Genomic DNA, 25,728 nt, shown 5'->3' with positions numbered 1-25,728 from the left:
ACTTATATGTGGAATCTATAAAAGCTGCACTCGTAGAAACAGAGAGTAGAATGATGGTCACCAGGGGCAGGGGGTTGGGGAGATTGGGGAGATTTGGTCAAAGGACACAAACTTGGAATCAGAAGATGAATAACTTCTGGGGATCTAATGCACAGCATTGTGATTTTAGTTAACAATACTGTATTATATACTTGAAAGTTGCTAAGAGAATAGATCTTAAGTGTTCTCACTACAAAAAAGAAATGATAACTATGTACATGACAACAGTAAACATACTGCAATGTATAAGTGTATCAAATCAACCTGTTGTGCACCTTAAACTAACATAATGTTATATGTCAATTATATCTCCGTTTTAAAAAGATATATTATGTATTTGATAAAAAATTTACTTTTTCATAACATTCAATTAGTTTTTTTAAATGGTATTAATTGGTTTGAAAAGATAAGTAATTTTCATTTTGGAGGTTCAGATTTTGTTAAACAACATTCAAATATAAATTTTTTTTTGCTCAATCATTGCCAATACATGGCAAAAATTTTGAAATAACTCAAATTACATTTTCCTTTTCTCTATTATTTATCACAAAAAGTTGTTTTTTTCCAATGATCTCATATTATCTCCTTTCATGGAAGTCATCTCATGTTTTCTAAAAGACTTTTAATATACTTATTAATTTTCACAATAGATCAGACATTTTACAATTTTTTGGTTGTTTATTTATACAACACCTTCGATTTCATTTCATTTCCCAGGAATGAACAATTTTTAATTTATTGCACCAAAATTATGAGCTTAAACAATTTTCCTAATCCAGAACTCTTACATTAATGTTGGTTTATCTATTCCAGTCATTTTCAAATGCACCTGGAAAGCCTGTTAAACCCTGATTGCCGGCCCCACCTCTAGAGATTCTGATTGAGTAAGTGAGGGTTAGCATGCATGAATTTGCATTTCTACCAAATCCCAGGGGATGCTAATACGCCTGGTCTGGGAACTGCCTGGTCTGGGAACTGCATTTGTGAAATACATACTGGATCTATCCCAATTTATCAAAGCTCACACAATTTATGAACATTTTTGTGCCCATGTTTATGCTGCATTCTGAGAAGTGTCTTTTCATTTGATTGACTCAGTTTATCCAAGAGTTTCAACCAGGAAATGGTTTTGTATGTTTCATATATGATTTCAAAACTTTACAATTAACCAACAAAAGTCATGAACAAATAGTTCCAAACTGTAGTCCTTTGGTCACTTTTAAATCCAATTCCTTCCTGGATAACTATCAATCAATAATACTACTCTATTTTAAGCTAAGTAAATTCAGATTTTAATGGAAAACATGTAGGACTGTATAGGCTGTGGTTTGTTTCACTCTGAAAACTTCATAGAACTATACATTATCTTACATGGAATTGAAGATTTTTTATTTTGTTATCCTTCTGTCAGAATCAAACTTGAAAAAACATGCAGCATAGTTCTGTATTGTGTGAGGTTTTAAAACTCTCAGAATCACTTTTTGTTTTTTAAAATACATTCTTAAGAGAGATGTCAGGAGTAGAGCAGACCAAGATACACTTTCAAACTCTGGCACTGACTATCCGCAAACTATTAGTTTAAAGTGGGAAAATAAAGATTAAATTAAGGAAGTAAAACTTAAGTCAAGTGATGTGTAAAGAGTTCTCCTTAACTTACTCTTCTTACTTAAATACTTTCTCTGTTAGTGCCTTCGATGCTGGCTGTGAGTGTGGTAAAGACTCTTCTGACATTTAGCATTGAATACTCGTACTAATCTTCCCTTCTAAAATAACATGCTGGCTACATAGAAAAAGATCTCGGTTTAAAGGTCATTGTTTCTTCAATTATTTAAAAGCCTTACTACTTTCTAGTCTTGTGCCTTCTGATATTGTTGAAAAGTCTGAACTCAATTTCATTATTCTTCATGGGTGATCCATTTTTTCATACCATAAGTTTGTCTAACTTTGTCTTTAAAGTTTTTTAAATTTTATAATAATTTTTATCTAGGCATGGATCTTCCCTTTTGAACTCTTTCCTCCTCTTGGGAATATTTCCTCTTTTATTTGTATTATTAGCTAGATATAGATGACTTGCATGCACCAGACAGTAGGAAACATGACTAAACCATGGCACTGGAAAATGATGGTACATGAAGAGCTAAATCAGGAATGAAGTGAGACAGAATTCTGACAGGCAGACTCGGGTGTGTAAGGGAGTGTTACACAAGATGTATGTTGCTTCAGAAATCAATGATAGAGCCAGCCCTGATGGCCTAGTGGTTAAAGTTCGGCACTTTCACAGCTTTGGCAGCCCCAGTTCTTTTCCTGGTTGTGGAACCACACCACTCGTCTGTCAGTTGCCATGCTATGGCAGTGGCTCACAGAGAAGAACTAGAATGACTTACAACTAGGATATACAACCATGCACTGGGGCTTTGGGGAGGGGAAAAAAAAAAGAGGAAGATTGGCAACAGAGGTTAGCTCAGAGCCGAAATCTTTCCCTGCAAAAATAAAAAAACTTAAAATAAATTGAAAAAAAAAGTAATCAACGCTAGACCGTGTGATGTTTACTACCCTGTGTCACTATTTCTTTAAATGGCTTCCTTCAGTGTTTTCCATGGGCCAAAAAACCACAGGGTCAGTTTTCTCTGGACTCACAGAATCACCGGCTTACTGATGCTTCTGAAAAATGCCAAACACAATCCTGTTTTAGAGCTTTACCCTCATTATTTCCACTCTCTGTGAGCTCATCCTCCCATCCCCTTGCGTCACATTCCTGCTGATGCCTTCCCTGGACCTTCCTGCTTTGCAGAGACCAAGAATGAAAGGATGGCCTCTCATTTCCCAGAGACCCCTCACCCATTTCACCACACATCTGCACACTGCATCAAGGATTGACAGCAAAAGTAGAATTGCAAAGGTTTTAAGCATATTAAGAATTTATTTACAAAGCCAAGATACATATTATCTTGAGAAAAATGTGTACCCATCATGGATACATAATATTAAACAATTTCCATGATGGATACACATCCATGTACAGTAATAGTGAACACTGTCCATAATGGAATGTCTATTTTTTAGTTTAAACTAATTTAGTTTAATTAATTCCATAGGTAGCACCCAGGTGGAAGCCTGGGTTGTTATTGAATAGAACCTTTTCAAACACTTATATTTATATGTAACCACAGCTTTAAGGAATGTGCTTCACTTATACCTGCTGTTCTCTAGTCTATTTTTTTCTTCTGCTGAGGAAGATTTGCCCTAAGCTAAAATCTGTTGCCAATTCCTCTTTTTTTGCTTGAGGAAGATTAGCCCTGAGCTAACACATGTGCCAATGTTCCTCCATTTTGAATGTGGGTCACTGCCACAGCATGGCTGACGAGTGGTGTAGGTCCAAGCCTGGGATCCGAACTCACGGACCCAGGCCGTCAAAGCAGAGCATGCTGAACTTAACCAATACACCACGGGGCCTGCCCCTCTAATCTATTTTTAATGAATATTTTACCAAGAAGTTTCCATTATTAAATAATATAGAACTAGTTCACTATAATAATCACCATAGTTTGTTTTATTGTATGAATAAACCTTAATGTGCTCACGTACTCCCCTCTTGAGGTACCTCTAGTTTGCACTTAAAGCTGCTATGAAAATTCTTCTGCATACACCTTTGCTAATGAGCCAAGTGATTTAGTGATTAATTCCAACATATGGGATTGCTGGTCCACTTATTTGCCTTCTCTGGAACCTTGACTCATATTAATAAATGGCATTCCCAAACTCAGTGTCAGCCCAGAGAGCACCCCAAGTGCCAGGGAGAGACTGGCCAGGTCTTCTTTGGTCTCTCAGGTCTCAGCTCACTGGTAGCTGTGGAAGGAAACACTCCCTCTCTCTGGAACTTTGCTGGGGGCTCCCTCCTTTACATTCCTGTAGGAAAAAGACAATGTGTGAGACTCTGGACAACTGGGCCCCTGAAAATGATCTAGGAGTGAATGTAAGGTGAGAGGGTTGATCTAGGGAGCAGTGAGGTGCTGTGCCATGAGCTGCTAGTGGGAAATCAGCCTGTCAAGAGCACCTCACAGAATGAGACCTACAGTAGTATCCTCAAGGTGGCGTGGGCACATCACTGACATTCCTGGCAGAGACATCCTTTCACAGGCGCTGGTCTTGAGGCGTCTAGGAGCTAAAAGGTACTCTAATGAGGTCTTGGCTTGGCTACAGACGCTAAATCCGGAATTTGTGCCAAAAGGCTGAGTCCTGCCTTTTCACCTCTGCAGCCCTCGCTCCCGCCCCAGAAGCTGGGCGCACCCCCAGGTGGCCAGCAGCAAGCCCCAGCTCCTCCCAGCCCAAGCGAAGTCTTCCCTGCATCTCCAAGTCCTCCTGCACCAGTAAGTCCTCCTAACGGGGCCGAGGCCACGTTTCTAGCTCCATATACAGCAGCCAATGGGCGCCCTGGGCACCCGCAGGCCAGCCAGTCGCGGCCCTCGCAGCCGGTCCCTTCACCACCCGGTTCTTGGCCCACAGAGATATGACAGCAGCAGGAGCGGGTCCCACACTCTGGAGTGGCACTTTAGGACCGAGGGGCGCTGGCAACTGCCAAAGTACTCCATGGCGTATACAGATGGTGGAATGCAATGCAGCCCTTAAAAGAAGGAGGCAGCTTTAGATGTCCAACTGGTCAAGATAAGGAAGTATCAGGTGTAAAATGAGGAAGCAGATTTAGGTTGTGCAAGATATACTGTTAAGCCTGCAAAGCAAACTACAGGTTGGTATACAAAGTATGACATCCTTTTTACTAAAAAACAACTAGCATAGGAATATATATGAATGCACAAACACACATGTGCTGGCGTAGTGGTTAAGATCTGGCACTCCCATCACTGCAGCCTGAGTTCATTTCCTGGTCAGGGACCCGCACCACAAATCTGTGGGAAGTCCTACTGTGGTGGTTGCCTGTTGGTGTGATGCTGAAAGCTAGGCCACTGGTATTTCAAATACCAGCAGGGCCACCCATAGTGGACAGGTTTCAGCAGAACTTCCAAACTGACACAGGGTATGAAGAAAGACCTGGCCACCCACTTCCAAAAAATTGGCCGTGAAAACCCTATGAATAGCAGCGGAGCATTGGCTGATATACCACAGGAATTGACTGGAGGGCACTAACAAACAAAAAAAACAGGAACATACCTTTATGTATCCATGTGCAGACAGAATTCTAAAAAGATACCATGCTGCAAACATTGACTTTCTCCAGGAGTAGAATTATCAGGGACTTTTCACTTTCCGTTTTGCAAATGTACATGGTGTAGTGCTCCTTAGCAAACAATAGTTAATTTGATATTTTATACATTAAAAACTTTCTATGTATATTAGGAAAAAGATTGTGCATGTATAAAGCAGTTATAATTATGTTATATAGATAAAACAATTTTATGTTTTATGGATAAGACAGTATTTCTCACTGAGTTGGGCTCAATCGCTGACTATACAGGCAGGAGAGACATTTTCTGTGGAGACCCGAGGCCCAGATCCCACCTTGCTCACCGGCTTCAGAGCTGCCCAATATCTCCTCTATCTTCTCTATCATGGCCCTGAATGATGTCTTTTCTCGTCCCAGACCAAACCTGTAACCGAACTCAATGGGTTTGTCTCTTGGTGAGTGTAGAGCCAAAAAGCACAACCAAGGCAGAAGTAGGTGAAGTAAAGGTTTATTGCTTGCACAGGCAATGGAGAACATCAGGGATGGCTCCCAAAGCAGTGTCTCCCTGAGCCAGTAGAGACTTTATACACAAGAGAGCAGAGGATAACTGGTCTATTTGTAACAACTGTAACAACTGTATTCATTTAGAGTGCATGCATAGCAGGTAAACATGGCTTTATGGACCTTTTCAGAAAAGAAGAATTTAAGATGCTAATAAGTTTAAGGTAACTTTAGGACACTTGATGCTGGAACATTTTGCAGGGGTCTTGCAGACGCGTGAGTTTCTCTGCAAGATAGCAACATCTGCAAAAGGGGAGGGCAGCTTCACAAAACAGAACATGTAGTTTCTTCTTGTCTGAAAAACATTTGACAGACCATGTTAGTTGTTGACCAGATCCTCAGTAACCCTGTTTTTGCCTGGTTCCCTAGTCACAAACCTACTGAAGCTCACAAAAATGACTTTAACGCTTCAGGCTGCATGCATTTCAAGCGCAATAAGGTAATGTTTATTCACTTCCAGCTATCAGTGGATGTCCACTGGAGTCAGCTTCATTGAGTTTGAAATAATGTCTAAATACTTAAGTGATTAGTAGCACTGAATACTTTTAAGAACACTTGAGAAACCCCAGAATTTGGCCTGCCACCCCTTCCCCTCGCAGCAAGTAGAGTGAGGTCATTTCCCAGCAGCCTACCAGCGCTGCTAGGCCATTTCTTTAAGAGATTTTCTGTGCGGCCTCTAGGCCTTTGAGGCCGCGGGAACTACATTACCCAGAAAGCGAAGCGTTGAGCGGCAGCAGCACTCGCCCAATGAAATTCCAGAGAGGGGGCATTTCCGGGAGGGCGAACAGCCTTGAGGCGGGACTCCGGCGTTTTTCGTCGCGGTCGTCGTAGCGGCTGTCAGGTCCGTTGGCCCGGGTGAGGAGCTCCGGCTCGGATCGCGAGGTCGGGCGCGAGGTCGCGGACAGAGAAGCCACAAGAGGAGGTGTTGTCACCGCTGCACAGGGCGGCTCTGAGGCTCGGCGACGCCGCCCGAGGGACCCGCGCCAGGGCCGGGAGAGGGACCGCCGTGCCCGGGTCCCCTCCTCTCCCGCCGCTCCCGGCCCCGCTCCGCCCCCAGAGTCCCATGGCGGCGGCCGCGCGGACGGAGCCGGCTCAGGTCAGTGCTCGTGCTCCGCGCCCTCCCCGCCCTCAGCCCAGCCCAGCCCTAGAGCCCCGAGTGCGGGCGCCGCTCACGGGCCGGCAGCCCAGGCCCCGGTGTCCGGGACGGGGTGGCGCTCGTGGGGCCTGTTTCTGAGAGCCGGGGTGACGGGTGTGAGAGAGGGTCCCAGGGGAGGGCCCGGCGGGGGAAAGGCCTGGAGGGGTGACTGAGCCGGGAACATCGGAGAAAATTGGGGTCCACGTTGGTTTCAGGGAACACAGTTTGGGTAGAGTGGCACCTGCAATGGCGGGCTGAGGAGTTGCACTGTCTTTCTCAGGGCCCCGGGAGCCGTGGAGAATTTTGAGCAAAAAAGAAACATGATCTGAGTGAGGCTTTGAAAAATCCTGCAAAGAAAGTTCAGCAGAAGATCAGACTATAGAAGGCGACGAAAACATTGAGGCAGAGGAAAGTTGAGTTGTATTCCAAGGACACACAACGGGCAAGGGGCAGCACAGAGATTAGACAGTCCACCCGAGGTTACCTGGCTCTGGGGCCTGGCAGGAGTAGGGGGAAGGCCAGAGCCCGTGGAGCACGGCCATGGTCACATTCCTCTAAGACCTGCCTCTTCCCACAGGTTTCCGTGGCTGCAGAAGTGCTTGTGGAACCTACACAGGTAAGTGGAAGGTTGTCCCAGTCCTTCACTAGTCCCAGCCCATATTTTCTCCAGATTTGTGGTGTCATGAGACTCTTCACCTGCTGCTCTCCCAGCCCTTGGGATTGAGGACCCCGGAGGATCCCCAAGCTCAGGGTCCTGAGTCTAGGCCAGGGGTTATGTGTTGTGGTTCCCGTTTGGGGCCATCAATGGGAAGAGGTGTGGAAGCTTATCACAAGAACAGGTACCAGTAAGTGGAACTGCTGGAAGTGAGGCAGAGCTGGTTCAGGGAATTGCAGGTCCCTTTTCTTTCTGGTGAGAGCAAACTGTGGGAATGGGGATAGGGATGGGGATGGGGATGGGACGGGGGGGGGGGGGGGGGGGGGGGGGGGGGAGAGTAAGGCTTGGAACCACTGCCTATGAAGTTAGGCATCTATTCTGGAGACCATGGGAGCTCTAGATCAGAGGAGGGAGGTGATCTTATCTAGGTCTTAACAGGCTCCCCCTGGTTGCAGAGTGGAAAACAGGGTGAACACAGTGATTAATGGGAGTGTGAGAAGAGATCAGACACCAATGGCATCAGGGTCTGGTATCTTCTCTGATTTGGGGATCTTGGGAGGAGGATGGACATGGGGTAGATGTGTGGTGAGATAGATTGTGGGTCTGCAGGAGTGAGGCCATTCATGGTTTCGTTGTCTCTATCCTGGCAGGGAAGTGTGACCTTTGAGGATGTGGCCCTATATTTCTCCTGGGAGGAATGGGATCTCCTTGATGAGGCTCAGAGACGGCTGTACCACGATGTGATGCTGGAGAACTTTGCACTTACATCCTCGTTGGGTAAGGCCCTCACACCCACCCCCGTGCCCTGGTTGAGGCTCTGCCTTTCTGTTTTTCCCAGGGGCAGCTGTGTCTTTTCTTGCTTGTGAACCATGGGCACTGCTTCCTTCCCCTGTTCCCTGGGTAGGTGCTGTGGTTACTAGGGCTTGGCTGAGTGCATCCCTACTTCTCTTCCCTTATCGTCCCAATTTCTGCTTCCCCAAAGCCTCACAGGGAAGGATTTGGGATCAGTAGTCTTGAGGTCAGCCTAATGGATCCCACGTGGTCACTACTTTCAAAGACTGTTCTTGCCAGATCCTCCTCCAAGGTTCTTTTCCCTTTTTTCTAATTGTGGTAAAGTATACCTAACAAGAAATTTATCGTATCTAAGTTGCATTTAGTGCATTCTCATTGTTGTGTAACCATCACAATCATCCTAAAATTGTAACACATAATTTGAATTTATGCAAACTTAGCTTCAATAATAATTTTTTTAAATCTCTGCTTCTATACAGCTTCATCTCCACCTCTTTCAGTTATTAATGTCACAAAATTACATCTTTATATGTTGTGTGTCCAAAAACTTAGACTAATAATTGTTTTTCATGTATTAATATCTTAAATAATGTAGAAAATAAGAAGTAGCATTATAGAATCAAGTTACGATAAAACCAGCTTTTATAATTGTGAATGTTTTTAACTTTATCAGAGATCTTTATTTTTTCAAATGGCTTTCGGTTATTATCCAGTGTCCTTTCATTTTAACCTGAAGGACTCCCTTTAGTATTTCTTGCAGGACATGTCTAGCAGTAAAGAATTTCCTCAGTGTTTGTCTGTGATGCCTTAATTTCCCCATTTTTGAGGGATAGTTTTGCTTGATAAAGGATTCTTAGTTGACATTTTTTTTTTTCTTCAGCACTTTCAATTTGTCAACCCACTGCCTTCTGGCCTCCATGGTTTCTAATGAAAAATATGCTGATAATGTTATTGGGGGTCCCTTGTATGTGATGAGTCACTTCTGTCTTGCTGCTTTCAAGATTTTCTCTTTGCTTTTGGCTTTTGACACTTTGATTATAGTGAGCCACTGTGAGTCTCTGAGTTTATTCTGCTTGTATTTCGCCTAGATTCTTAGATGTTAATATTCGTGTCTTTCATCACATTTGGCAAGTTTTCAGCCATTATTTCTTCAAATAACCTGTCTGCTCTTTCATCTGTCTTCTCTGAACTACCACTTTGCTTGTATTGGTCCATCTGATGGTATCCCATAGGTCCTTATGCTCTGTTCAGTTTTGTTGAATTTTTTGTTTTTACCTCAGATTTGATATCTTCAAGTTCACTGATTGTTTTTTCTGCCTGCTCAAATCTGCTATTGAATCCCTCTAATGAATTTTTTCATTCAGTTACTATACTTCTCAGCTCCAGAATTTCTTTTTTGGTTCTTTTTTTATGTTTTTATCTCTTTCTTGACATTTTCATTTTGTTAGCGCAACGTTTTCTTGACTTTGTCCACATTTTCATATACTTCTCCGACGTCTTTTAGACAGTGCTTTTAAAGTCTTTGTCTCATAAGTGTACCATCGGTCCTTCTCAAGGACAGTTTCTCTTTTTTTTTAATTTTACTTTATTGAGGTCATATTGGTTTATAACACTGTGTAATTTGAGATGTACATTATTATATATCAGTTTCTGTATAGCCTACATTGTGCTCACCAGCAGTAGTCTAGTTTTTATCCCTCACCATACATATGTGCCCCTTTAACCCCTTTGCCCACACTCTGGTGGTGGTAACCTTTCCCCTCTGGTAACTACTAATTTCTCTTTATCCATGTATTTGTTTATCTTCCACATATGAGTGAAATCATACAGTGTTCGTCTTTCTCTGTCTGGCTTATTTCACTTAACATAATATCATCAAGGTCCATCCATGTTGTTGCAAATGGGACAATTTTATCTTTTTTATGGCTGAGTAGTATTGTGTTGTATATATGTACCACATGTCTTTATACATTCATTATTTAATGGGCATGTGGGTTGCTTCCATGTCTTGGCTATTGTGTATAGTGCTACAAAGAACATAGGGGTGCATATGTCTCTTTGTATTGTTGATTTCGTATTCTTTGGATAAATGCCTAGTAGTGGGATAGCCGAGTTGTATGGTATTTCTATTCTTAATTTTTTGAGAAATTTCCATACTATTTTCCGTAGTAGCTGCACCAGTTTGCATTCCCACAGCAGTGTATGAGGGTTCCCTTTTCTCCACATCCTCTCCAACACTTATTATTTCTCGTCTTGTTAATTACAGACATTCTGAAGGGTGTGAGGTGATATCTCTTTGTAATTTTCATTTACATTTCCCTAATAGTGATGTTGAACATCTTTTTGTGTACCTGTTGGCCATCTGTATATTTTCTTTGGAAAAATGTCTGTTCATATCTTCTGCCCATTTTTTCATCAGGTTGTTTGTCTTTTTGTTGTTGAGTCATATGAGTTCTTTATATATTTTGGAGATTAACCCTTTGTAAGATATGTGATTTGTAAATATTTTCTCCCAGTTGTTGGGTTGTCTTTTCATTTTGTTCATGATTTCCTTTGCCTTGCAGAAGCTTTTTAGTCTGATGTAGTGCCATTTGTTTATTTTTTCTTTTGTTTCCCTTGCCTGAGTAGACATGGTATTCAAAAAGATGCTGCTGAGACTGATGTTAAAGAGTGTACAGCCTATCTTTTCTTCTAGGAGTTTTATAGTTTTAGGTGTTACTTTCAAGTCTTTAATCCATTTTGAGTTAATTTTTGTGTGTGGTGTAACATAATGGTCAACTTTCATTCTTTTGCATGTGGCTGTCGTTTTCCCAATACCACTTATTGAAGAGACTTTCCTTTCTCCATTGTGTGTTCTTGGCTCCTTTGTCAAACATTAGCTGTCCAGAAATATGTGGTTTTATTTCTGGGTTTTCAATTCTGTTCCATTGATCTGTTTTTGTGCCAGTACCATGCTGTTTTGATTACTATAGCTTTGTAGTATATTTCGAAGTCAGGGGTTATGATGCCTCTAGCTTGGTTCTTTTTTCTCAGGGTTGCTTTGGCTATTCAGGGTCTTTAGTTGCCCCATATGAATTTTAGAATTCTTTGTTCTATTTCCGTGAAGAACATCATTGAGATTCTGATTGGGATTACAGTGAATCTGTAGGTTTCTTTAGGTAATATGGACATTTTAACTAGGTTTATTCTTCCAATCCATGAGCATGGAATATCTTTCCATTTCTTTGAGTCTTCTTCAGTTTCTTTCAGTAATGTCTTACAGTTTTCGGTGTATAGCTCTTTCACCTCCTTGGTTAAATTTCTACCTAGATATTTTATTCTTTTTGTTGCAGTTGTAAATGGGATTGTATTCTTGACTTCTCTTTCTGCTAGTTCGTTGTTAGTGTATTGAAATGCAACTGATTTTTGTAGATTGATTTTGTATTCTGCAACTTTGCTGTAGTTGTTGATTATTTCTAATAGCTTTCTGGTGGCTTCTTTAGGGTGTTCTATATATAGGATCATGATATCCACAAACAGCAAGAGTTTTATTTTTTCTTTTCCAGTTTGCATACCTTTTATTTTCTTTTTCATGCCTAATTGATCTAGCAAAACCTCCAGTACTACGTTGAATAGGAGTGGTGAGAGTAGCTACCCTTGTCTTGTTCCTGTTCTCTGAGGGATGGCTTTTAGTTTTTCACCATTAAGTATAATGTTGGCTGTGGGTTTGTCATATATGGCCTTTATTAAGTTGGGGTACCTCTATACCCATTTTGTTGACAGTTTTTATCATAAACGGGTGTTTGATCTTGTCAATTACTTGCTCTGCATTTATTGAAATGATCATGTGATTTTTATTCCTCGTTGTATAAACGTGGTGTATCACATTGATTGATTTGCAGATGTTGAACCCTCTCTGTGTTCCTGGTATAAATCCCACTCGATCATGGTGTATGATCCTTTTAATGTATTGTTGTATTCAATTTGCCAATATTTTGTTGAGGATTTTTACATCTGTGTTCATCAGCGATATTGGCCTGTAGTTTTCCTTCTTTGTGTTGTCCTTGTCAGGTTTTGGTATCAGGGTGATGTTGGCCTCATCGAATGAGTTAGGAAGCATTCCCTCTTCTTCAATTTTTTGGAATAGTTAGAGAAGGATAAGTATTAAATTTTCGAATGTTTGGTAGAATTCTCCAGAGAAGCCATCTGGCCCTGAACTTCTATATTTTGGGAGGTTTTTGATTACTGTTTCAATCTCTTTACTTAAGATTGGTCTATTCAGATTCTTTATTTCTTCTTGATTTAGTTTTGGGAGGTTGCATGAGTCTAAGAATTTGTCCATTTTTTCCTTGGTTATCCATTTTGGCATATAGTTTTTCGTAGTATTCTCTTATAATCCTTTGTATTTCTGTGGTTTCCCTTGTAATTTCTCCTCTTTCATTTTTAGTTTTATTTATTTGAGGCTTCTCTTTTTTCCTTAGTGCTTCTGTCTAAGGGTTTGTCAGTTTTGTTTATCTTCTCAAACAAGCAGCTCTTAGTTTCATTGATCCTTTCTATTGTTTTTTTTAGTCTCTATTTCATTTATTTCTGCTCTAATTTTTATTATTTTCCTCCATCTGCGGACTTTGGGCTTTGTTTGTTCTTCTTTTTCTAGTTCTGTTAGGTGTAGTTTAAGATTACTTGAGATTTTTCTTGTTTGTTGAGGTAGTTCTGTATTGCAATAAATTTTCCTCTTGGGACCGCTTTTGCTGCATCCCATAAGAGTTGCTATGTTGTGTTTTCATTTTCATTTGTCTCCAGGTATTTTTGATTCCTCGTTCGATTTCGTCATTGATCCCCTGATTGCTCAGTAGCATGTTGTTTAGTCTCCACATATTTGTGACTTTCCCAGCCTTTTTGTTGTAGTTGATTTCTAGTTTCATAGTGTTGTGGTTGGAAAAGATGCTTGATATGATTTCAGTCTTCTTAAATTTATTGAGGCTTGCCTCATTTCCCAGCATATGGTCTATCTTTGAGAATGTACCATGTGCACTTGAGAAGAATGTGTATTCTGCTATTTTTGGATGGAATGTTCTATATATATCTATTAAGTCCATCTGGTCTGGTATTTCATTTAAGGTCTCTGTTTCCTTGTTGATTTTCTGTCTGGTTGATCTATCCATTGATGTAAGTGGGGTGTTGAGGTCCCCTACTATTATTGTGTTGTTGTCAGTTTCTCTCTTTAGGTACGTTAATAGTTGCTTCATATACTTTGGTGGTTCTGTGTTACGTGCATATATGTTCATAAGTGTTATGTCCTCTTGGTGGAATGTCCCTTTTATCATTATATACTGCTCCTCTTTGTCACTCATTGTCTTTTTTATCTTGAAATGTACTTTGTCTAAGTATGGCAACACCTGTTTTCTTTTGTTTGCCATTAGCTTGGAGTATAGTCTTCCATCCCTTCACTGTCAGCTTATGTTTGTCTTTAGAGCTGAGATGTGTTTCCTGGAGGCAGCATATTGTTGGGTCTTGTTTTTTAATCCATCCAGCGACTCTGTCTTTTGACTGGAGAATTCAATCCATTTACATTTATAGTGATTATTGATATATGAGGGCTTAATACTGCCATTTTATCTCTAGTTTTGCGTTCTTCCGTATTTCTATTATTTCTTTTCCCTTGTATTTCTCACTGCCATTTCAGTTTTGTGGTTTTCTATAATGGTTTTCTGAGTTTTTTCTTTATTTATGATTTGTGACTGTGCTCTGATTTTTTTGTTTAGTGGTTACCATGATTTTTGTATGAAAGATCTCAAAGATGAGATAGTCCATTTTCTGATAGTCTCTTATTTCCATTAGTCTAAGCACTTTCCATCCCTTTCCTCTTCCCCTCTGAGTTTTTGTTGTCATAAATTGTCCTTTTCTTTCTGTTGTGAGTTTGTGATTAAATTGTTGTGTTTATAGTTATGTTTGATGCTTTCCTTCCCATTATCTTTTACGTTATAATTGTTTACTAATCTCTTCTGATATGGAGCTTCAATTTTCTGATTCTGTCTGTCTGTTTATTGGCTTGCTCAAGGTTTTGTAAACCTTTGCTTTTTAGTTTCAGGTGGGAGGGCTCCTTCCAACGTGTCTTGTAAGGCAGGCCTAGTGTTGCTTAACTCCCTCAGCTTTTGTTTATCTGGGAAAGCTTTTGTTTTCTATCGTATCTGAAGGATAGTTTCCCTGGATAGAGTGTTCTTGGCTTTTGGCTGAAATTTTATGTCTTTCAGTATTTTGAATATATCATTCCATTCTCTCCTAGCCTATAAGGTTTCTGCTGAGAAATCCACTGAAAGCCTGGTAGGGGTTTCTCTTAGGTTGTTTTCTTCTGCCTTGCGGCCCTTCATATTCTTTCTTTGTCATTGATTTTTGCCAGTTTTAATAGTATATGCCATGGAGAAGATCTTTTTGCATTGATGTCATTAGGTGTATTGGCTTCATGTACTGGTAAGTCCAGTTTCTTCCCCAGGTTTGGGGAGTTCTCAGCCATTATTTCTTTGAACAAGCTTTCTGCTCCTTTATCCCTCTCTTCTCCCTCTGGAATCCCCATAATGTTTTTATTTCTTTTTCTACTTGTCAGATATTTCTCAAATAATTTTTTCATTTTTTTTAAATCTTAGTTCTCTCTCCTCATCTATCTGAAGCATTTGTGTATTTCTATTCTCTAAATCACTAATTTTGTCCTCCATGATGTCAGCTCTGTTTTTTATGGTTTCTAGATTATTTTTAATCATTAATTTTGTTCTTCTGTTTAGTTTTTTTTTAGAGGTTCAATCTCTTTGGTGAAGTATTCCTTCTGCTCATTAATTTTATTTCTGAGCTCATTGAACTGTCTTTCTGAGTTTTCTTGTAACTCCTTGAGTTACTTTATGACAACTATTTTGAATTCTTTTTCATTTAGATTCTAAATTTCTGTGTGTTCAGAATTGATTTCTGGAAATGTCATTTTTCTTCTGCTCTGAAGTGTTTCTGTAGTTCTGCATGGTGTTTAATGAACTGATCCTTTGCTGGTGCTTTTGTGGTAGTATCACGTCACAGATTCCACCTGCCACCACTGTGGGGGGCAAGAGCTGTGTTTTCTGATCTCGCCTCGTCTGCTGGAAGTTGTGCCAGTAGGGCTGCTCTGTGTTTGTGTGCCCTGGCCACAGCTGTTTGGCAGGTCATGCACGCACGTGTTGGTGGGGCCTCTGTGCTCCCCTCTGGGTTGCTCTCATGCAGGTGGGACCACTGCACTTGGCAGGGGAGTGTCTGAGCTGCTGTACTTGCCAGGAGGGCAGAGGCGCTTTCTTTAGAGTGGGGGCCAGCTCTGCACTTGTGAGCAGCTCAGCTGAGCTCCTGCACTTGGTGAGTGGGGTCTCTCGTGCAGGCTGAGCTGCCACCACTTGGTGAGGAGCATTCCCATGGGTGGGGCTTCCATGGCACAGTGGCCACTCCCATGGGCTGGGCCACCAATCTGAAAGCATTAGCATGCAGTCTGGGCTGCCCCAGTCTCCTCTTACAGTCACGCTGACCACTGTGTGAGGACCTGTGACCTGGATCACTGCTACTGGGGAGGGAGAGGGGTCCGCTCACCCAATTCCACTGCTTCCCAGGGATCCAGTCCACCCACGTTCAGATGTATGGCTGCATGGATCTCTCAGGCATCCTATTGTGCTCAGTCGGGAATCCTCTGTTGGTTAATAAATGTCCATTTAGTTGTAACTTAGAGGGGAGAAACAAAGGGAACTACTCACTCTGCCATGATGTTGATGTCACTCTACAGTTTCTCTTGATCTAGGTTTTTCCTTAGAATGGGCCATACTTTCCTGTTGCTCTTTATGTTCTGTGATTTTTGGTTGAAAACTGGACATTTGTGTCTTGTGATGTGGTAACTCAAGAAATCCAATCCTCTCCCCTTCTTACGGTTTGCTGTTGGGTTTTGTTGTTGTTTGTTTTTTTAATGGTCCTAAGGTGTCTCTGTGCTGGAGATTAATGTGAGCTGTAAACGTAAGATCTTTAGACGGGTATTCTGACCCTCGACTTTCCCTGGGCATGCAGGGTGACTTTCTAAATTCCACCATATAAATGATTGATTTTGATTATCATAGTTGTTGAATTTATCGCTCCCAAAAGTGGAATAAAAGAAAAATTAAGGGAGAGGAGGTGGAGGGGATAGATGCTTGCCCTTTAAGTCCTCTGAATCACAGCACAGGTCCCTGATATTTAGAAGATAGGGTCCTTATTGTGCACCCTGGCTCCTGCAAGCTGCTCCAGGAACATGTGCATGGCTGCCTGCCCTGGGGCTTAGAGTTAGGGAATTGGGTGAGTTGGGGGATGTATAACCAGTACCATGGTAGGAGCTGAAATTGACCAAAATTAAATCAATTTAGCATGTTGCCAGCCTTTAGTAGACTCAAGAGTTGTAAAATAATTACATTAGATTGATTCTGCCAGTGCACTGTTGTCCAGGCGGAGAGACAGATTCCTGGTGTTTATAATCTGCCATCTTTCCTGTAGCTGTGCTTGGAAGTACTTCATATACTATTTAAATATCTTTGCTGTGATCTGTTGTGTGCTGAGTTGTTCTGGTCCAGTGCTGGCCACTGACCTGTCCTGTCTTTCCCTTAGGATTTGGATCCTCCAGGCCCCATGCAATGGCTCAGCTGGGCATAGAGGAAGAGTCCTCTGTGCTTCACAGGATGGACATGACTCCAGTGTCAGTGGGATGGGCTCACAAGGGGCCTGACCCAGGTAAGTGGCGACAGGGGGAGAACATGACATCAGGGCTGTATTCATATCATCCCAGGAACTTGTCCTGCCTTTTTTTTTTTTTTTGTGAGGAATATCAGCCCTGAGCTAACATCCATGTCAATCCTCCTCTTTTTGCTGAGGAAGACCGGCCCTGAGCTAACATCTATTGCCAATCCTCCTCCTTTTTTTCCCTTTTTCTCCCCAAAGCCGTAGTAGATAGATGTATGTCATAGTTGCACATCTTTCTAGTTGCTGTATGTGGGACGCTGCCTTAGCATGGCTGGAGAAGCAGTGCGTCGGTGCGTGCCCGGGATCCGAACCTGGGCTGCCAGTAGTGGAGCGTGCACACTTAACCACTAAGCCACGGGGCTGGCCCCTGTCCTGCCTGACTTGTGTTTTGGTGCCACTGCCAGTGGCCACACCTCACTTCTGTCTTCCCTTCTCCTTTCTTGACACTGTGCCAATTTGTTCTTTCTACTAGTCATTTTTATTCTGACTCCAGCTCAGCGCTAATCCCCACTCTCCAGACTGCGTATCTCGCTCCCTTCTCACACTATGCCCTCCACAGTGCTCTCCAACATTGTTGCATCCTGAAATATGCCCATGTCTTTTAATAATCCTTGAACAGCTGTTATTTTGTTCCAGTCAGATTTTCCTGGGCCTGGACATAGACTTCTGCACAGCATCACATGTCACTAGCAGACGTAGTGCTGCTAAAAGCCATTGACAGAAGTGTGAGTTCTAGAATGTGCCTTTCACCCCGGGCTACACACCTTTGCTTTCTGTCCTGTGCCTGGTAGGCCTGTCCGATTCTGTGACTTTAGGGACCCAGTAGTGCACAACTGCTTCCTCAGTCAGACCCCAACTCCGTTTTACTGAAAACAATCCCAAGGACTTGTTCTTGAACCTGTCACATGTGCATTTCTGATGGTTTTTCCCTCTCCCAGTAAAATCAACGTGTTCTTCACCATCACTTCTTTGCTTTCAGGTTGTTGGCATAGAGTGGAAGATGGACATGCACCTTCTGAACAGAGCATTTGTGTACAAGGAGTGTCACAGGTCAGGACTCTTAAGGCAGGTTCATCATCCCAGGAGGCCCAGCCCTTTGAGATGTGTGGCCCGATCTTGAGAGACACTTTGCACATGGCTGAGTACCAGAGAACATATCTTGGGCAGAAAACATACACATGTGGGAAACAATTCTGTGTTGCTGCCAACCTTCAACAGGGGCAGCACATTAGAGAGAAACCCTTCAGAAGTTATGTGGACAGAGCTTCGTTTATAAAGAGCTGCACAGTCCATGTATCAGGGAAGTCCCTTACATGTGAGGAGATTGGGAAGGACTTTTTAGCCAGCATAGGGTTTATCTATCAACATCTCACTCACACTGGGGAGAAGCCAAACAATAATGAGTATGAGTCTGGCTGTCACAGTGGAAAAAGTCATCACAACTGGGGAGAATGCAAGACAGCCTTCAGCTACACAGACACACTTGATCAGGACCAGAGAGTCCTCACCAGAGAAGGGCTTTATGAGTGCAGCAAATGTGGAAAAGCCTGCACCCGAAGATGTAACCTCATTCAGCACCAGAAAGTTCACAGTGGAGAAAGGCCTTATGAATGCAATGAATGTGGAAAATTTTTTACTTACTACTCCAGCTTCATTATACATCGGAGAGTTCACACTGGAGAAAGGCCTTATGAGTGTGGTGAATGTGGGAAATCCTTTAGCCAAAGCTACAGCCTCAATAGCCATAGGAAAGTTCACACTGGAGAAAAGCCTTATGAGTGCAGGGAATGTGGAAAATCTTTTAGCCAAAGGTCCAACCTCATTCAGCATCAGAGAGTTCACACTGGAGAAAGGCCTTATGAGTGCAGTGAATGTGGGAAATCCTTTAGCCAAAACTTCAGCCTCATATACCACCAGAGAGTTCATACTGGAGAAAGGCCTCATCATTGCAGTGAATGTGGAAAATCCTTTAGCCGAAGCTCCAGCCTCATTCACCACAGGAGACTACACACTGGAGAAAGGCCTTATGAGTGCAGTAAATGCGGGAAATCCTTTAAGCAAAGCTCCAGCTTCAGTTCACATCGGAAAGTCCACACAGGAGAAAGGCCTTATGAGTGTGGGGAATGTGGAAAATCCTTTAGCCATAGCTCTAACCTCAAGAACCACTGGAGAGTCCACACTGGAGAAAGACCTATTGAGTGCAGTGAATGTGGGAAATCTTTTAGCTGCAAATCTAACCTTGTTAAACACCTGAGAGTTCACACTGGAGAAAGGCCTTATGAGTGTGGGGAATGTGGAAAATCCTTTAGCCAAAGCTCCAGCCTCGTTCAACACCGGAGAGTTCACATTGGAAAAAGGCCTTATGAGTGCAGTGAATGTGGGGAATCCTTTAGCTGCAAATCTGACCTCATTCTACACCAGAGACTTCACACTGGAGAAAAGCTTTAGATGTACAGAGGATGTGCAGTTTCCTTTTAACATAATTACACTAGAGGACAGAACTTATGAGGGAGCCATCTACATTAGTTAAAGCCAGTACATTTGAAAAACGACAGTGGGGAGATTCTGCTTAAGTTTCTGACACGTGGGAATCTTTAAGGAGCTGTTACACTTTCTAACCTGCCCAGGGCTCTTGCCAGATTTATGTCACTGCCAGTTTCTATGGCAGAATTCGTTCCACCTTTGCCACCTGACAGGTCCACACAGTGTGCATCGGTTACCAACCCAGTGTGCTCAGGGAAACTGGCCTCTATCCCCTCCCCAATTGCTAGAAGATATCCTGAATTCTCCTGGTGACTTTTCAATAAGGACTACATTTTCAAGGACATGTCTGTTTCACATGACACTTATCTTGGGTTTTCCCAGCCCCCAAGTCACGAACCTGGGAACTGCCTGCCTCGTATTGCTTTGTTTTTTCAGTAATAAAGGCATTATTGTTTATGCCACCTTTGATCTTGGGGCTCTATTCACTGTGTGAGGTGTTTTGAAAACAATTGGGCTCTGCCAGCATTAAGGAGTGAACACCTTTTGTGGTGGTCCAATGCTTTGTGTGCCTCAGAGACAACAGTATGATGGAAAAATATACCTCTCTTTCCATTTTTGGCCTAATTTACATTGTTACTCAAGATCTCCTAGGAAAGACTGCAGGGCTTTGTGGTCCTAATTTGTGGACTGGGGGTCAGGTTGTTTTGTGGGGTCAGAGAACACCCTGAGGAGTCACAAAATTGTCACAACCTCCACTGCTTCTGGGAACAACATGAATTGTTTTTCTTGTTTCTGGTGGCTATCACATAATGCTCAGTTGAGGGGAATCTCTCTGGGGAATCTCTACCCCAGGTCCTCTAAGGAGCCGTGTGTCCTGATACCCAGAATTCACTAGGCTACTGTCACTGTAAGACTCCAGGGTCTTGGGGGAACCATAATTGGTACAGTAACACTGGAGTGGAGGAGACTGCAGTAGATGGAACGTGTCCCTTCTAAAATTATATCAAAAAATACTCCAGTTACTGTGACTGTTAACTGTGTGCACAGAAATTCTCAGGACCTCCAGGCATGTGTATCTTTTGTAGTTGAGGTCGTCAAAGAAAATAAAGCTGTTGGTTTTGTGGATTCCCTTAGCCTTTCTGGGATGTTCACTGAAAGGCCATTGCTACACAGGCAGGAAAACAAGCATAGATTGAAGTGAGATCCTATAGTCCAGTGATGTGGCTCTGTGAGCTGGACAGCATTCGTTTTGACTCAGGTGGAAACGGACTTGATTGCTCATCAATATTTGCTGCCACTGAGGCAAGGCTGCTCCTCCAAGGTCATCAGGAAAGAGTCAATATTGGATTGCTAAACCTGATTTTCTGAAAAGAGTAGGAGATCTAGATTTTTCTTTTGAAGGATTTCGTAAAGTTTTATTCAGGTATAGTTGACATGCAATATACTGCACCTATTTGAAGTATACAATTTGTTTCATTTTGATATACATATATAAACCCATGAAACCTCACCCTAATCATGATAGTGAACATGTGCATCGCCCCTAATTTACCTCATGCCATTATATAATCTGTCCTTCTTATCCCCAGGCCTCTAGGCAACCTCTGATTTACCTTTATTTATAATAGATGAGTTTGTATTTTCTAGAATTTTATGATTCGATTCATAAAATGTTTATTTTTTTCTGGTTTCATTCATGGTTCATAATTATTTTGAGATGCATCAATGATACTTATTTGAGTAGTTAATACTTTTTATTGTGAGTAGGATCTTTTTTATGGATATAACATTTGTTTATCCATTCATCTGTTTATGGGCATTTGAGTTACTTCCAGTTTTTGCTATTGAAAATAGAGCTGCTAGAACATTTGTGTATGATACTCTATCGGTGTGTATGTATGTTTCACTTCTCTTGTGTTAGTAACTGAAAGTACGATGCCTGAGTCTTAGGATAGCTGAATGTTGAAGTTATTAAGAAACTGCTGAACTGTGATCTAAAATGGTTGTGCACCTTTGCATTCCCACCAGGGTGTGTGTGAGTGCCACTTCTTCCACATCCTTGGTAATACTTGGTATGGTCAGTCCTTTGAATTTACCCTTTTATTAAGCAAGCTGTAGTTTTAATTGCATTTCCCTAAGGATTCATGATATTGAGCATTTTTTCCATGAGTTTATCTGCCATCTATATATCTTCCATAAAATATCTGTTCAAATCTTTTGTCTATTTTCTTTTATATAAATTGTGGCTATTTCCCTTTTTATTAATGAATAAATAGTTCGTTTTTGTTCCTCAATTTTTTGTGTGTTATGTGCAATGTAACAACCATATACACCATACACTTTTAAGTTTAATCTGCATGATTCACATATTCTCAAATCTAGACTTTCAATAATATAATTAATTAAATCTTGGTTCTACTGTAGTTTTTTCCAATTTCCCTGGTGTAAATACTCTCACATGGCCAGTTACATGATGTCACTGAACATGGAGTTGGGAAGAGTTGCCAATGGCACATCATTCTATTTGCACGATAATGATCCAGTAGCTGTGAATAACCTCAAGAACATAGAGATGATAATAAAACATAGTAAAATGGTTAGGAAGTGACAAGTTTTGAATATTTGTATAATTGAGGTATAACGGACTTACAATATAAACTGCACATATTTAAGATGTACGTTTTGATGTTTTGATACACGCTTATACCCCTGAAGCCAAAAATTTCATTGAAGACATGGGATATTCTGTAAATTGGCAATAATTCAGTTAAATACTTAAATTGTTAGAGAAACACAAAGCAGGGAAGATATTTGAAATACCGGAAGTTCTGGGAAAAAAAAACTTTGAAGATATTTTTCTCACAAAGGATCAGAAAGAATGTGAATTAAATTAACAGTTGAGATGCAGTTTGCCAACATTTTATTTTGGAGTCAAAGCCTGTTTTCGTTATGAACTCTCTGAAAGTTTCTATCTTTGTTCTTGACAGAAAAGCCGTAAGTAATCCAACATTCATAGCTTGGGGTCCTATAAAGTGATATAAAGTGATTGGAGGGGCTGGCCTAGTGGCATAATGGTTAAGTTTGCACGCTGTGCTTTAGCGGCTTGGGGTTCATGGGTTCAGATCCTGGGAATAGACTTGAGCACTGCACATCAAGCTATGCTGTCGCAGCGTCCCACATACAAAAAAATAGAGGAAGATGGGCACAGGTGTTAGCTCAGGGCCAATGTTCCTCAGCAAAAAGAGGAAGATTGACAACAGATGTTAGCTCAGGGCCAATCTTCCTCACTCCCCAAAAAAAGTGATTGAAGTATTTCAATAAATTTGAAAACATTCAAAGGGAGCATATTTATAGTTTAAAATGTTATGCTCTAGACATTTTCAGTATTATCACCCATATTTAATGGAGGAGCAATTCTTAGCCCCTAGTTTCTGAGGTTTTCCAGTGCATATAAATTAGGATCTACTGAAATAACTATCATATTTCAGTTGCCCATATTTCAGTTGCCCGTATTTGGTATGTTCTGTAATAACAAAAAGTACAATTAGCACTAATGTTTTGCAGAAGAAAATAGCTGCCTATTTATTGTCTCCCTGCCACAGATTCTGGGCTGGATGTCGAAGATCACGTCTCACCAGCTAAAATCACGCAACTGTAGGCATCCAGCAGAGGCTGAAAGCATTGGTGTTAAATTTGTTCTCATGTATTTGAACAAAAATTTCCATGTAAATTTTGTTTTATTGTGGTAACATTGGTTTATAACATATAAATTTCAGGTGTACATCATTGTATTTTGATTTCTGTGTAGATTCATGTTCACCACCCAAAGACTAATTACAATCCATCACCACACACATGTGCCTAATCATCCCTTTTGCCCTCCTCCCTCCCTCATTCCCCTCTGGTAACCACCAATCCAATCTCTGTCTCTATGTGATTGTTGTTTGTATCTTCTACTTATGAGTGAGATCGTACGCTATTTGACTTTCTCCCTCTGACTTATTTTGCTTAGCATGATACCCTCAAGGTCCATCCATGTTGTCACAAATGGCTGGATTTCATCGTTTCTTATGGCTGAGTAGTATTCCATTGTGTATATATACCACATCTTCTTTATCCATTCGTCCCATGATGGGCACCTATGTTGCTTCCAAGTCTTGGCTATGGTGAATAATGCTGCAATGAACATAGGGTGCATGTATGTTTATGCATTCATGTTTTCATGCTCTTTGGATAAATACCCAGCAGTGGAATAGCTGGATAATATGGTAGTTCTATTCTTAGTTTTTTGAGGAATCTCCATACTGTTTTCCATAGTGGCTGCACCAGTTTGCACTCCCACCAGCAGTGTATAAGTGTTCCCTTCTCTCCACATCCTCTCCAACACTTGTTTCCTGTCTTGTTAATTATAGCCATTCTGATGGATGTGAGGTGATATCTCATTGTAGTTTTGATTTGCATTTCCCTAGTCGTTAGTGAGGTTGACCATCTATTCATGTGCCTGTTGGCCATCTGTATATCTTCTTTGGAGAAATGTCTGTTGAGATCTTTTGCCAATTTTTTAATTGGGTTGTTAGTGTTTTTTGTTGTTCTTGTTGAGACATATGAGTTCTTTATATATTTTGGATATTAACCCCTTATCAGATATTTGGTTTGCAAATATCTTCTCCCAATTGTTAGATTGTCTTTTTGTTTTGTTGATGGTTTCCTTTGCTGTGCAGATTTTTAGTTTGATGTAGTCCCACTTGTTTATTTTTTCTATTGTTTCCCTTGCCCAGTCAGACATGATACTTGAAAATATGTTGCTAACACTGATGTTGAAGAGTGTACTGCATATGTTTTCTTCTAGAAGTTTCATGGTTTCAGGTCTTACATTCAAATCTTTAATCCATTTTGAGTTAATTTTTGTGTATGATGTAAGATAACGGTCTACATTCATTTTTTTGCATGTGGCTGTCCAGTTTTCCGAGCACCATTTATTGAAGAGACTTTCCTTTCTCCATTGTATGTTCTTGGCTCCCTTGTTGAAAATTAGCTGTCCATAGCTGTGTGCGTTTATTTTTGGGCTCTCTGTTCTGTTCCATTGATCTGTGTGTCTGTTTTTGTGTCAGTACCATGCTGTTTTGGTTACTATAGCTTTGTAGTATATTTTGAAATCAGGGAGTGTGATGCCTCCAGCTTCGTTCTTTCTTTATCAGGATTGCTTTGGCTATTTGGGGTCTTCTGTTGTTCCATATATATTTTAGGATTTCTTGTTCTATTTCAGTGAAAAATGTTGTTGCGACTTTGGTAGGGATTGTGCTGAATCTATAAATTGCTTTAGGAAGTATGGACATTTTACCTATATTAATTCTTCCAATCAAAGAGCATGGAATATCTTTCCATTTCTTTCTGTCTTCTTTCAACAGTGTTTTTTGTTGTTGTTGTTGTTGTTTTTTTGTGAGGAAGATCAGCCGTGAGCTAACATCTGCCAATCCTCCTCTTTTTGCTGAGGAAGACTGACCCCAGGCTAACATCCATGCCCATCTTCCTCTACTTTATATGGGACACCACCACAGCATGGCTTGACAAGCGGTGCGTCAGTGCATGCCCCGGATCTGAACTGGCAAACCCTGGGCCACTGCAGTGGAGCACGTGCACTTAACTGCTTGCGCCACCGGGCTGGCCAGTGTTTTATAGTTTTCAGTGTACATATCTTTCACCTCTTTGGTTAAGTTATTCCTAGGTATTTTATTCTTTTTGTTGCAATTGTAAATGGGATCGTATTCCTAATTTTCTGCTACTTCATTGTTAGTGTATAGAAATGCAACTGATTTTTCTATGTTGATTTTGTATCCTGCAACTTTGCCGTATTCATTGTTTCTAAAAGTTTTTTAGTGGATTCTTTAGGGTTTTCTATATATAAAATCATGTCATCTGCAAATAGTGACAGTTTCACTTCTTCCTTTCCAATTTGGATCCTTTTACTTCTTTTTCTTGCCTGATTGCTCTGGCTAGGACTTCCAATACTATGTTAAATAGGAGTAGTGATAGTGGGCATCCTTGTCTGGTTCCTGTTCTTAGAAGGATAGCTTTCAGTTTTTCACCATTGAGAATGACATTAGCTGTGGGTTTGTTATATATGGCCTTTATTATGTTGAGGTA

At 41.2% G+C, this 25,728-nt stretch overlaps 1 protein-coding gene across 6 annotated transcripts in view; it reads left to right on the top strand.

The window, feature by feature from the left end:
• LOC131397526 (zinc finger protein 211-like) overlaps positions 1-20,045 on the top strand; it is an 82,455-nt gene extending 62,410 nt beyond the window's left edge. The window contains exons 1-5 of one of the 6 annotated variants that reach the window (XM_058530564.1): positions 6,645-6,875; positions 7,492-7,530; positions 8,220-8,346; positions 16,969-17,091; positions 18,080-20,045. In XM_058530564.1, coding sequence (XP_058386547.1) covers positions 6,843-6,875; positions 7,492-7,530; positions 8,220-8,346; positions 16,969-17,091; positions 18,080-19,548 — 1,791 coding nt within the window. In that variant the 5' untranslated portion in view covers positions 6,645-6,842 and the 3' untranslated portion in view covers positions 19,549-20,045. The other 5 variants (XM_058530561.1, XM_058530566.1, XM_058530567.1 and 2 more) reach the window with 5 other exon arrangements.
• Positions 20,046-25,728: the final 5,683 nt, after the last annotated feature.

Source organism: Diceros bicornis, chromosome 34, assembly GCF_020826845.1.
Source record: "Diceros bicornis minor isolate mBicDic1 chromosome 34, mDicBic1.mat.cur, whole genome shotgun sequence".
Taxonomy (NCBI): Eukaryota; Metazoa; Chordata; class Mammalia; order Perissodactyla; family Rhinocerotidae; genus Diceros; species Diceros bicornis.
The sequence above is the reverse complement of the archived record's forward strand: the minus strand, read 5'-3'. Positions and strand labels throughout refer to the sequence as shown.